The following is a 14792-nucleotide window of genomic DNA, read 5'->3' as shown; positions in this document are numbered from 1 at the left end:
GAAACACTGCCGTACAATACATTTTTCATTTTTATTGGGGGGACAGTGTAAGGGGGTGTATGTGTAGTGTAGTGTAGTGTTTTTAGGGTACAGTCACACTGGCGGGTTACAGTGAGCTTCCCGCTAGAAATTTGCGCTGCGGCGAAAAGTTTGCCGCAGCTCATACTTGAAGCAGGAAACTTACTGTAAACCCGCCTGTGTGAATGTACCCTGTACGTTCACATGGGGGGGGGGAAACCTCCAGCTGTTTCAAAACTACAACTCCCAGCATGTACTCACAGACCGTGCATGCTGGGAGTTGTAGTTTTGCAACAGCTGGAGGCACACTGGTTGGAAAACCTTCAGTTAGGTTCTGTTACCTAACTCAGTATTTTCTAACCAGTGTGCCTATAGCTGTTGCAAAACTACAACTCCCAGCATGTACTGATCGCCCAAGGGCATGCTGGGAGATCTAGTTATGCAACAGCTGGAGGGATTGCAACTACAACTCCCAGCATGCCGAGACAGCTGTTTCGGCATGCTGGGATTTGCAGTTTTGCAACATCTGGAGGGCTACAGATAGAGACCACTGCACTGTGATCTCCAAACTGTGGACCTCCAGATGTTGCAAAACTACAAATTCCAGCATGCACAGACAGCAAACAGCTATGTGGGCATGCTGGGAGTTGTAGTTTTGCAAGATCTAGAGTGCTACAGTATAGAGATCACTGTGCAGTGGTCTCTAAACTTTAGACCTCCAGCTGTTGCAAAACTGCATCTCCCACCATGCCCAGCAGCTGTCTGGGCATGCTGGGAGTTGTAGTTTTGCAACATCTGGAGGGCTACAGTCTCAGACTGTAGCCCTCTAGATGTTGCTAGGCAACTTACCGGCTTCCGTCGAATCCAGGGAGCCGTCCTCTTCTGCCGCACGACATCGCCGCCCGCGCCGATCACCGCCGCCGATCTGGTCCCGCAGCTTCCACCGACGGGTAAGTGGATCTTCGGCGTTCGGTCCCCGTCATTTCCCCGTCCTGCCCCGCCTATTGTGGGTGGGCAGAAGGGGGAAAACGAAAGTAAACCCCCCCCCCCCCCGCCCCTGATCTGCTATTGGTGGTCGCGTTTAGACCACCAATAGCAGAGATAGGAGGGGTGGCAACTCTGCCACCTCACTCCTATGGCAACAGGGGGATCGTGGGTGTCTTAGACACCCGCGATCCCCCTTCTATTTCGGGTCACCGGGTCACCATAGACCCGAATGACCCGGAATCGGCGCAAATCGCAAGTGTGAATTCACTTGCGATTTGCGCCGATCGCCAACATGGGGGGTCTGATGACCCCCCTGGGCATTTGCACGGGGTGCCTGCTGATCGATATCAGCAGTCACCCCGGCCCGGTCCTTAAGACCCAGGTACAGAAGGCGTATCCATACGTCCTAGGTCCTGTACGGGTTAAGAGAACAAATAGTCCAACATCCAAATGGCAAACTTGAGATAAGAAAGTGTTGCAACAGTCTTGTTCTAATCTTTATACTTTATTCAAACATTGCGCAGGTAATACAACATTCATCACATTGAATGTGGACACCAGTGTGTTTAATGTGGTAACCACTCAAAATTGAGCACATGTCCGATGCAGCTTAAAGGGTTACTCCGATGGAAAACATTTTTTTTTTTTAAATCAACTGGTGTTAGAAAGTTAAACAGATTTGTAAATGACATCTATTAAAAAAATCTTTACCCTTCCAGTACTTATTAGCAGCTGTATGCTACAGAGGAAATTCTATTCTTTTTGAATTTCTTTTTTTGTCTTGTCCACAGTGCTCTCTGCTGACACCTGATGCCCGTATCAGGAACTCTCCAGAGCAGGAGAAAATCCCCATAGCAAACCTATGCTGCTCTGGACAGTTCCTGACACAGACAGCACTGTGGACAAGACAAAAAAGAAATTCAAAAGGAATAGAATTTCCTATGTAGCATACAGCAACTGATAAGTACTGGAAGGGTAAATATTTTTTAATAGAAGTAATTTACAAATCTGTTTACCTTTCTGGCACCAGTTCATAAAAAAAAAATGTTTTTCCACCGGAGTACCCCTTTAACAATGTATTAAACAAGCAACAATTTTTACTTAATTAATTCACATATAAAAACCTATTACAAAAGGCATCAACAAAAAATATATAAAAGGACTGTCACTAGGTTTGGCTTTAATTACCAGATATCACTAATGGAAGCTTGAGGTTCTCATTAGGGATATCTGGTAATTATAGCCAAACCTAGTGACGATCCTTTTATATATTTTTTGTTGTTAGAAGCCTTTTGTAATAGGTTTTTATATGTGAATTAATAAAGTAAAAATTTTAGCTACATTTGATTAGTTGTTTGTTTGGTAACTATCACTGACAGCACGGACAAAATGTCCAATTAGCTCATTCTCAATGTATTATTACCTGCACAATGCAAAGAAGAAAAGCAATGTTTTTTTCCAACTCCTGATAAAAATCTTTTAAAGCTTTATTGTAGACAAATTTAAAATCTCAAAAATGGAACATGTTACATAAAGAAATGCCAAAACCTTTTAATGTGTTAATAGACCTTAACCCGTTAAGGATCAAGCATTTTTCTGTTTTTGCAGTTTTGTTTCTTCCTCCTTAACTTTTAAAAATCATAACCCTTTCAATTTTGCACCTAAAAATCCATATGAGGGCTTATTTTTTGCGCCACCAATTCTACTTTATAATGACATCAGTAATTTTACCCAAAAATCTACAACGAAATGGGAAAAAAAATTATTGTGCGACAAAATTTAAGAAAAAACACAATTTTGGGGGGTTCCGTTTCTACACAGTACATTTTTCGGTAAAAATGACACACACTATATCTTTATTTTGTAGGTCCATACGGTTAAAATGATACCCTACTTATATAGGTTTGATTTTGTCGCACTTTTGGGGAAAAAAAATCATAACTACATGCAGGAAAATTTATACATTTTAAATTGTCATCTTCTGACCCCAATAACTTTTTTTTCCACGTATGGGGTGGTATGGGAGCTCATTCTTTGCGCCGTGATCTGAAGTTTTAATTGGTACCATTTTTGTTTTGATCGGACTTTTTGATCGCTTTTTATTCCTTTTTTATGGTATAAAAAGTGACCAAAAATACACTATTTTGGTCTTTGGAACTTTTTTGCGCGCACGCCTTTGACCGTGCGGTTTAATTTATTAAATATTTTTATAGTTCGAACAATTTATGCACACGGCGATACCACATATGTTTATTTTTATTATGTTTATATATTTTTTATATGGAATTTGGGAAAAAGGGGGGGATTAAAACTTTTAATAGGGAAGGGGTTAATGGGTGTGTTTTTAAACTTTTTTTAACTTTTTTTTTTTTACACTTTTAGTCCTCTTAGGGGACTTTTAGGAGGAATCATTTTATTCCTCATTCAGATCAATGCACTCAATTGATAAAGCCTGGCCATGGCTGCGGGGCGGCGATCCACCCCACTGGACCACCAGGGACAGGATAAAGGCACCTTTAGACGCCACTGTCAACCTTGACAGCGGCGATCTAAAGGGTTAATAGCCAGCCGCGGCAATCGCCACATGTCGGCTATTAATGCCGGCCCCCTGCTACAGGAATCAGCTGGGGGCTGGCCGGTATGATGGTCGGGAGCCCGCTTCATACCCCGTTAACGGCCACTGGACGAGCATAAACGTCCATGGTCGTTAAAGGGGTGCTCCAGGGGTAAACTTTTTTCTTTAAATCAACTGGTGCCAGAAAGTTAAGCAGATTTGTAAATTAAATTCAGGTAGAAAAAACAGACACGGTGCACATCTACAATCTTGTATAATGATCTAATTGCTTCTCAGCATAATATCAAAAACTAACAGGTAGTTAGTATACATTTTTGATCAAAAAGTACAGGCCCACCTGCCACATCAAGGCCACCTATTTAGAGTGGGTCCCTAATGTCCCGAGCATAAAATGGCGCAGCACCGGGCGGCGACCCCCCCTCCCCCCCCCCCCCCACAGAATACAGAGAGCTCTGTATTCTAAAAACAAAATAATTTCCTCTGTAGTATTCAGCAGCTTATAAGTACTGGAAGGATTAAGATTTTTTTTATAGAAGTAATTTACAAATCTGTTCAACTTTCTGCCACCAGTTGATATATAAAAAAAAAAAGTTTTCCACCGGAGTGCCCCTTTAATCATGGCATGCAAACCCAAAGTCTGACCGTTACACTCAACATTTCAGATTGCACAACATCCAATATATACTCTATGTACAGCAGCCTAGCCAGGTATTTTTTTTTTTTTTTTGTACTTACTTGAAATATACTTGGAGGTCTAACAAAGACTTCTTAATGAATAACTAAAAAAGAAAATATGTTTTTTTATGTTGGACTGCAGGTAAACCCACTATAAATGATAAAATGTACTGTAAGTACAGAAACAAGGACACAACACTAGAAGCGAGCTAGTGCTGACATATAATGTCAGGGACAAATCACACTGCTACTTATACAAGGTGTATTGTATGGAGAAAATGGTGTTCTTCCTGAATGGAGTATAGCGAATGTGAAACTATGATAGCAAAAGGTTTTTTGTCACTAAATATCTCATAATCTCAGCTATGGAGTGGTGATAATACAGATATAATATTCTCTTTTCCCCCTGCAGTTCCGATGCTGTGGAGTAGCAAACTACACAGACTGGTTTGAGGTATATAACACGAGTCGGGTCCCGGATTCCTGTTGCCTGGAGTTCAGTGAGAACTGTGGACTACACTCTCCTGGGACATGGTGGAAAGCAGTATGTGTGTTTTTTTAATTCACTGACAGAATGTAGTTTTTGTACTAAGACCTTGGAAACTGGGGGGGAAACAAATGTTACATGGAACATGCTACAAAGTGGTATCTGTCATAGCTGTATGGCAGAAAGATCAGTCAGGGAATCACCAAACAAAAAAATATTATGAAAAGATGCATCTATGCCCACAAGATAATCCCACTAGGCTTCCTTATGTTGCATTTGTGCCTATTCTTTTACTTTCAATAGTTTTTTATTGAGTTTTTTTATATCAACAGAGGAAAAAGTACAAACATTTAGCATGACAAAGCGCTATAAGAAAAACATAACAAAGAATACAAATCGTTGGAAATGGGACCATGATGTATTGAAAGGAAATATATATTTAAATGAAAGAAACATTACCCATTAGCCATAATGAAAGTAGTCATGAAGGGATTTGGTTATGTAGCATTTCATAAAAGGCCGGTAATAGCCTATAGCCATCTTTATTATATACCAGCTATTTGCTAATAGTGAAGATGTGGAAGGGTCTATCGGAACCTTACAGAGAACCTGAATACGTTATCTAAAGATCAATGCAGTGAGTGGAATTCTTCCAAGGTAGAAACCGGGAGGAAAAAGCTTTGTATCTACCGTTACCTAAGGCTATTATTTTTTCAAAACAATATGTGGTATTTAGTTTAGTTATAATTGTTTCTATACTAGGTACAGAGTCAGTTTTCTATTTACTTGTGAACGCTATTTTCACCACAACATATACTATGCAGGGAGGGATATGGTCCATATTCAAAAACAGTAATACTAACTGCGGGGACCAGTCAAGAAAACATGGTATTAGAGACTGTATGAGTCTCCTACATTGCACCCAAAAAAGTTGTATTACTGGACAGTTCCAAAGGATATGATACAGGGAACCCCTCTGTCCGCAATTACGCCAACACATATGTGAAACTCCTTGATATGCTCTAGCCAACTTGTGTGGGGTGTAATACCATCTCAATATGGTCTCATAAACACTTTCTATATGAGATGAGCATTGAAAGGCTCTATGAATGCGTTTGAACGCTTGACACCAGGTTTGCTCATCAAATTTATGTCCCATATCTCTTTCCCACAGACTTATAGGGTAACTCTTGGTAAAGCGCTTATAAGAGTCATATAGATAGGCAGCATACCCTTAAGGCTAGATGAAAGGAAGGGAAAAATACTGGTGTCTGTTCCCTGTGAGTGAGTATCCAATGATTGTATGAAATGCCTAATCTGTGCCTATTCTTTTGACATTGAACAGCAGTCGGGACTGTGCCTACGTAGCCCCATACAAAGCAAGATAAATGCCCCGTGTGCCCTGACACATTTCTATTATAACCAGAAGTTACATTTTCAGCAGTCTGTGCTACAGTAGTTCTTCTGTGGGATCAGACCAGACAGGATAGCCTTTGCTCCCAACATGCATTAAAACGCCATAGGCGCGCATGATCATTTCCTGTAAACACTGGTTGTTCTTCCTTGGGCCATTTTTGGTGAGTACTGACCACTGCATTCTGGGAGTTCCCCACAAGATCTATCATTTCAGAGAATTTTCCAAATCCATCTCCACTGCGATTATGATCATAGCCTGTAAACTGGTAATACGGACTGAAACCTCAGGGATTTATTGTGCTAGAGAAATGTAAATGTTCTTGTAAAATATCTGGACTTTAACACTGGCATCAAATCCACAATGGATACAGTATGTGTGAATTTACCCTAAAAGAGTAAAATGCGCTGTGAAAATATGCACCATTCTCCAATTAAAAACCTGGCTGCTTTCTCCCAAAACAGTGCTGCACCCATCCATAGGATGTGTGTTCTATTGCAGCTCAGCGTTGTTCACTTTGGAGAAGCTGAGCTGCACTACTAGAAGCAACAGTTGGTAAGGTAATGCACTGTTTGTAGCAGAGTTCAGAAATGTTTTTGTAGTCCTGGACAAGCCCTTTAAAGTGGTACTCCACTGCCCCAGCGTTAAGAACATTTAGTTCCAAAAGCTGGGTGTGGGCTGCGGGGTCGTGATATCACGACCATACCCCCTTGTGACATCACGCTCCCTCAATGTAAGTCTATGGGAGGTGGCGTAAGCCCTCTACCAAAGACTTGCATTGAGGCGGCGTGGCCATGACGTCACGACCCCGCAGCCCACACCCAGCTTTCGGAACTAAATGTTGAGAACGCTGGGGCAGTGGAGTATCCCTTTAAATCTTTAGCTATAAAGAGACATGATGTAGGTGTAAATTTCTAGTATTCCAGATGTAAGCGATTACCAATACAGACTATGCTACACTGAAGCTGCTTACGGATATGCTTTACTTTATTTCAGCCTTGTTATGAAACCGTGAAGATCTGGCTCCATGAGAATCTTCTGGCGGTCGGGATCTTTGGACTCTGCACAGCTCTTGTACAGGTCAGTAACAAAGATGAGGAATAATGGCCCACATTTACTAAAACTAATTATACAAACAATCTAAGAGTTTAACAGGTCTATTAAAGTTCAGACCAAGTATTGATTGTCTTAAACTGCACCAAACCATGCCAATTTTGTAAAATGAGGGGAAAAATGTCTAATGTAATGTTGTTGAAAAATGCTTCTTTCTCTACTTATCAAGTTTCTCTCACCCTGCTAAACTTTAATGTGCTCTGAACAAACACAAGTCTATTGGGAGGGAAGAGGTGAGTTTAGAGAGCAGAGGCAGAGAGGATACAGAGACTGCAAAGAGACTACACAAGTTTATTGAAGGTATTAGCTCTCACCCAAAGTTTAAAGGGGTACTCCGGTGGGAAACTATTCTTTTTTAAATCAACTGGTGCAAGAAAGTTAAACAGATTTGTAAATTACTTCTATTTAAAAAATCTTAATCCTTCCAGTACTTATCAGCTGCTGTATGCTACAGAGGAAGTTATTTTATTAAAAAATTTATTTTCTTTCCAACCACAGTGCTCTCTGCTGACACCTCTATCCATGTCAGGAACTGTCCAGAGCAGGAGAAAATCCCCATAGCAAACTTATCCTGCTCTGGACAGTTCCTGACATGGACAAGTGTGTCAGCAGAGAGCACTGTGGTCAGACAGAAAATAACTATACAACTTCCTCTGGAGCATACAGCAGCTGATGAGTATTGGAAGGATTAAGATTTTTAAATAGAAATCATTTACAAATCTGTTTTACGTTCTGGCTACAGTTGATTTAAAAAAAAATGTTTTCCACCGGAGTACCACTTTAATTTATAGCTTAGAAAACTCACCACTGTTCTAAAATGTCCTCTTTGCTGCTGCTTCTTTGGGTGTACTATAAACCTATAGAGAAAAGGTCATCTTCTACACTGCATTTGGAAAGTTTTCACTTTTTTCATATTTTGCTTGTGCTAAAAAAAATTTGCCATCATTCTGTACTTAATGCCCCATAATCAGAGTGTAAAAAATAGGCTTTGCATATTTATTTAAAATGAATAAAATTTTGCATGGACAGAAGTATTCAGACCCTTGGTTAAATATATCTCAGGGAGCCTACCATTTCTCTTAATCATTTTTAAGATGTTTCTACACCTTGATTTGTGTCACATGTGGTAAATTCAGTAGATTGGACAGGCGATAGAAGGACACAGCCCTGTCTATATAAGGTGTCACAGCTAACAATCAGACTCTTAAAAACAATGTCCAGGATCTGAAAGACAGATCACATCGATGTAACATCCGGTTTATAGGCTTCCCTGAGGAAGCAAAACACTCAGATCCAGTGGGCTTCTTGGATACATGGATTAGAGGGGTACTCCGGTGCATACACATCTTATCCCCTATCCAAAGGATAGGAGATAAGATGCCTGATCGCGGGAGTCCCGCAGTTGGGGACGCCCGTGATCATGCACGCGGCAACCTGTTTGTAATCAGTCCCTGGAGCGTATTCGCTCCGAGTCTGATTACGGGTGACTACAGGGCCGGCGGCGTGTGAGGTCACGCCTCCGCCCCCGTGTGACGTCACGCTCCGCCCCTCAATGCAAGCCTACGGGAGGGGGCGGGATAGCTATCAAGCCCCCTCCCGTAGGCTTGCATTGAGAGGCGGAATGTGACGTCACACGGGGGCGGAGGTGTGACGTCACACGCCGCCGGCCCTGTAGTCGCCCGTAATCAGACCCGGAGCGAACACGCTCCGGGGACTGATTACAAACGGGGTGCCGCGTGCATGATCACGGGCTTCCCCAGCTGCGGGACTCCCGCGATCATGCATCTTATCCCCTATCCTTTGGATAGGGGATAAGATGTCTAAGCACTGGAGAACCCCTGAAATGATACAATTGATGTTTCTCTGCTGTCAAGTATGTTTGGAATAGAGAGAGCCTACAGAGTTCCTTTCAAGAAACCACCATCGGGCTCCCCACCACGAAATCTGTTAGCAAAAATCTTCTGCTCTATAGACAGAGATAAAATTCTGAGATGGGCCAGAGAGCTAAAAGACCTCACTTACAATAGATTAAAAAAAAAAAATTTCCAGACTTCTCAAGGGATACGCAGAAAAGTAGATCCTCATGAAAAGAGGTCAAAAAGCTGCTGAGCAAAGCAGCCATAAACTTTTCCCTACTGTTCCCAGCCAAATTGAGATTAACATATGAAGCAGTGGAGGATGGCTGGAACAGAGGGGTATTTAAAATGTAATTGGAGGGGTGGAGTAGAGGTGAGGGGCCCTTTGATAACAGGATAAGGGTCTTCTGCTCTGCTTTCAGGCCATGAGACATCTTTAGGGGGACGGGGGGCGGGGGATTGTTGGGGAAGGTTACTCCGGGCATAGGTTTTCTTTTTTTTTTTTTCTCCTGAAAAGAGGTGAGTACCCGAATACTTACCTGGAACATTAGTGGAATAAGCAATAGAATTAAACTTAGGGCCATTTTCAACTGTGTAGATAACGATTTCCCAGCGGTCGTTTGCCTGTTGGAGACTCATCTCACCCAAGAAACCATCACTTGTGAGAAACACATTGGAATGCCTTATGTGCCACTTGGAATGCCTGTTTCCAATCTTGCTCCTCTATTGGTTTGCCTAATGATTTTTCCCAGGAGTGAAAAGGATGGGATTTATGGAAAGTGGTGGAGTATAAATAGGTAGAGTAAATGAGATTTAGACCTTTCAGATTGCTACTCAAGAAAGCAAACGTCGCTGTGTGTGGGTTGATTCCTGAGGGGGACAAAGTGCTGAGGAAATGTCTAATCTATAGGTACATGTAGAAATCTCTTTTGAATATTTTATCTGCAGTTCTTGAAAAGTCAATAACCTCCCAGCATCATATAAGTGACTAACCCCCTAATCCCCCTAACCGCCCATGTGTTTATATTCAGGTGTGGGATAGAGGCTTGAATAAGTAAGAGAAAGAGAAATGCAGACAGCGGTGTTGCTAGAGACAGCTCCTGCCAGATATTTCAACCAGGCATTACATGATGCTTTCACAACAGGGTTAGAAAGTGGAAGTGAAGATGTGGAGTTCCAAAAGGGAGACCAGATTACATCTGCAATATGGTATGGGGAAGTGTAAGTGTTTTTTATGTGCACCCAAGGCACCTCCAAAACCCCTTCCACCATCCACGCATGGAGCTAACCAGCGTGGCTATATATTACCCATACAAATCTGGTACACCCAGTCCTCCCGCCTCCCTGGCTTTATTTAGGATAGGAGCTGCCACTCTAGGTTTCTTGCCCGCCCAGACAAAGCTCGACAATATCCTCTGTGCTTCAGAGAAAAAGGTATTCCAGTAAGGTTCTATATAAATATAAAAATCGTGGTAGTAGAAACAATTTAAACATGGCTATCTGTCCCACCCAAGATATATCATATTGGGACAGCCTTCGGATCTCTTCTTCAATATCTTTTAATAAGGGTTTGTAGTTAAGCTGGTATAGGATTTTATGGGGGAAGGTGAGTTTGATCCCTAAATAAGTCAACTCAGATGTGCGCCAGTCAAATGGATGGGACTATTTGAGAGTGTGTACTGTCTCAGAGCTCAAAAAGAGAGACAGAGCTTGTATTTTAGAGATATTAAGGTAGTAATACGAGAGATTCCCAAAGCTCTGAATAACTTCCATGGCAGCTGGTGCAGAGATAGATGGATGGGTCAGGGTGAGGATGATGTCATCTGCGTATAGTGAGATGAGGTGTTGCCTATCTCCAATGCATACTCCTGGGATCTGTGGGTCCGCACGGAGAGCATGTGCAAGGGGCTCTAAACACAAAATAAAAATGAGGGGGGGAAAGGGGGCACCCCTGCCTCGTACCATTGGTGATGTTCAAGGACTCAGATAATGACCCGTTTGTGAACACAGCCGTATAGTATATAGCGCGGTGATTGCTTGTAAAATTGGTCCACTAAAGCCCATATGTTATAGAACCGAGAAGGCATACGACCAGCGAAGCCAGTTAAACACCTTATCGGCATCCAATGCAAGGGCCAGGGCAGGGGTATGTTTTTTTTTCAATATGATGGAAAATGTTCAGGAAGCGCCTGGTGTTGTCTGATGCCTGCCTACCAGGCACAAAGCCGGATTGGTCTGCGTGAACTAAAGATGGTAATATCGCTGCCAACCGGGAGGCAATTAGTTTGGCCTATAATTTTGGGGAAGATCTTGGGATTTCCCAGGTTTAGGAAGAGTTACTATTAGGGCTTGAAGGTTTTCAGTTAGGAAAGTACTCCTCAATATAGCTGCTTGGCAGAAATTTCTAAGGAGTGGGGAGAGGGTATCACAAAATGTTTTATAATATAAATTAATGAAACAGTCAGGGCCTGGTGCTTTTTTAAGAGGGAAGGGCTTTTACCGTTTTTACTATTTCAGTCACAGATATAGGAAAATTAAGGGAAGTTAATTGTATCTCAGCGAGCTTCGAGACCGGAGAGGAAATCCTTTATGGAGTCATCTAGTTACATAGTTACATAGTTAGTATGGTTGAAAAAAGACATACGTCCATCAAGTCCAACCAGGGGATTGAAGGGAAGGATGTAAGGGGATAAGGGAAAGGGATGTAGTTTTATAATTCTGCATAAGCTTTAATGTTATTTTGTTCCAGGAATGTATCTAACCCTGTTTTAAAGCTGTTAATTGTTCCTGCTGTGACCAGTTCCTGAGGTAGACCGTTCCATAAATTCACAGTTCTCACGGTAAAGAAGGCGTGCCGCCCCTTTAGACTAAACCTTTTCTTCTCCAGACGGAGGGAGTGCCCCCTCGTCCTTTGAGGGGGTTTAACCTGGAACAGTTTTTCTCCATATTTTTTGTATGGGCCATTAATATACTTATATACGTTTATCATATCCCCCCTTAAACGTCTCTTCTCAAGACTAAACAATTGTAACTCCTTTAATCGCTCCTCATAGCTAAGATGTTCCATGCCCCATATTAGTTTAGTCGCGCGTCTCTGCACCCTTTCCAACTCTGCAGTGTCCCTTTTATGAACAGGCGACCAAAACTGAACAGCATATTCCAGGTGAGGCCGTACCAATGCTTTATAAAGGGGGAGTATTATGTCCCTGTCCCTCGAGTCCATGCCTCTTTTGATACATGACAATATCCTGCTGGCTTTGGAAGCAGCAGCCTGACATTGCATGCTATTTTGTAGTCTGTGATCTACAAGTACACCCAGATCCTTCTCTACCAGTGACTCTGCCAGTTTAATCCCCCCTAAGACATACGATGCATGCAGGTTATTAGTACCCAGATGCATAACTTTACATTTATCCACATTGAACCTCATTTGCCAAGTGGATGCCCAGACACTTAGTCTATCCAAGTCATCTTGTAACTTATGCACATCCTCTATAGACTGTACCGTGCTACAAAGCTTGGTGTCATCTGCAAAGATAGAAACAGAGCTGTTAATACCATCCTCTATATCATTGATAAATAAATTAAACAGCAGCGGGCCCAGTACTGAACCTTGGGGTACACCACTAATAACCGGGGACCAATCAGAGTACGAATCATTTACCACCACTCTCTGGGTACGATCCATGAGCCAGTGTTCAATCCAGTTACAAACTAAAGTTTCCAAGCCCAAGGACCTTAACTTACCTGTCAGATGTCTGTGAGGTTCCACAAAACCTACTTGGGGATTGAATTCCCTCAGGATTAACCCTGACTAGAAATCCCCCATAAAAATTAACTTTTAATTACGCTCATTAAAATAGTGTCCAAACTAGGAGGTTGCACATCTATTGCTTCTAATTAGCAGTGGTGTTTAAAATTATCAGTACTGTATCCAGTTAAATCCTATATTATCATGCAATGTCTGCCATGCAGACTATGGGTTTATCGTTACTATCTAGTGTACCACGGTGCCGTGCTGCAGCTTGGGCACTCGGTGTACTAACTAGAAAAGGTCTCTGGTACAGTCTGTGATTAAAACATTAATCCTCTCTTCTAAACGTTTTCGCCATTCTGAATGGCTTTCTCAAAGAAATGAGGCATGTCTCATTTCTTTGAGAAAGCCATTCAGAATGGCGAAAACGTTTAGAAGAGAGGATTAATGTTTTAATCACAGACTGTACCAGAGACCTTTTCTAGTTAGTACACCGAGTGCCCAAGCTGCAGCACGGCACCGTGGTACACTAGATAGTAACGATAAACCCATAGTCTGCATGGCAGACATTGCATGATATTATAGGATTTAACTGGATACAGTACTGATAATTTTAAACACCACTGCTAATTAGAAGCAATTGATGTGCAACCTCCTAGTTTGGACACTATTTTAATGAGCGTAATTAAAAGTAAATTTTTATGGGGGATTTCTAGTCAGGGTTAATCCTGAGGGGATTCATTCCCCAAGTAGGTTTTGTGGAACTTAAATTGGCCCAGAAACCCCTAGGGGATTTATCTTGTGGCACTTAGATGTCTGTGAGGGACAGTATCAAACGCTTTGGCAAAATCCAGAAACACTATATCCACAGCCATTCCTCTGTCAAGGCTTCTACTCACCTCTTCATAAAAGCAAATTAGATTGGTTTGACAACTTCTATCCTTAGTAAACCCATGCTGGCTATCACTTATATAGTGAAGGAGGGGAGGGTATGGAGTCTTTTAAGTTGTATAAGGAAGAGTAAAAGTCTTGGAAGCTGTTGGCTATTTCTTCCGGTGTATACGTTGGAGACCCAGAGACAGGATGCATGAGGTGGGCTATGCAGGAGCCTTCATGCTGTTTTTTAAGGCATAAAGCTAATAGTTTTCCCGCTTTATCATTTTGAGAGTAGTATCTAGTTTTAGAACGCCTGAGATTTTTCTCATATTGAAATAGGAGGTTAGCAATCGAATTAGAAATTGCGGGTAGCAATCGTTAGAGTGCTTCGGAGGAAGCGGTGCTGACCTAAGTTGGATGCATATAATAACATGAGGATATAAGGTAAGTTATTTATCGAGCAGGAGATTATGATAAAGTGCCCATTGGGATCGCAGATTGAGTCATGTACCATAAAAGCTGCTGTATTCCAGAATGCCAACAACACTCCTCTAGATTTAGTATTGTAGTGTGAGTGAAAGATGTGTGGGTAAGATGGATGTTTAATCCTAAAGGCATCTTTACTAAGGAGGTGAGACTGCTGTATGCAGACTACATCAGCTCCCAATGTCACAGCCACTTTCCACATGAAAGCGCGCTTATGCTGGCTATTGAGACCGTTCACATAACGTTCACATAAATTTAATAACCATAAACTAAGATAAAAAGCATAGTAATGGACGATATTGTCACATAAGGGGTTCATCACAAGCGCCTCCCAGCCAGCATGCCTGGGTCATAGGAACCTGAGCAGTGCATCATGGACAGACAGGCAAAATGCCACCTTACAACAGACATGTACACATAAAACAGTGCAAACCAATAAACTGTAAAAATAGTAAATGATATGGAAGGTGAAGGCCTAAGCCTATCTTCCTGAGTGGGGGAAATGTCCATGCCCAAGCCGGACCAGACTTCACAGCAGAACAGCCCAGAAG

At 42.0% G+C, this 14792-nt stretch overlaps 1 protein-coding gene across 5 annotated transcripts in view; it reads left to right on the top strand.

Moving 5' to 3' along the window:
- Positions 1 to 14792, top strand: part of TSPAN4 (tetraspanin 4) — a 719066-nt gene that overhangs the window by 689031 nt on the left and 15243 nt on the right. For all 5 annotated transcript variants that reach the window (XM_056526916.1, XM_056526919.1, XM_056526918.1 and 2 more), the window contains 2 exons: positions 4668 to 4799; positions 7153 to 7236. In XM_056526916.1, coding sequence (XP_056382891.1) covers positions 4668 to 4799; positions 7153 to 7236 — 216 coding nt within the window. The remainder of the gene's footprint in view (positions 1 to 4667; positions 4800 to 7152; positions 7237 to 14792) is intronic.

This window comes from Hyla sarda, chromosome 6 (genome assembly GCF_029499605.1).
Source record: "Hyla sarda isolate aHylSar1 chromosome 6, aHylSar1.hap1, whole genome shotgun sequence".
Taxonomy (NCBI): domain Eukaryota; kingdom Metazoa; phylum Chordata; class Amphibia; order Anura; family Hylidae; genus Hyla; species Hyla sarda.
The sequence above is the reverse complement of the archived record's forward strand: the minus strand, read 5'-3'. Positions and strand labels throughout refer to the sequence as shown.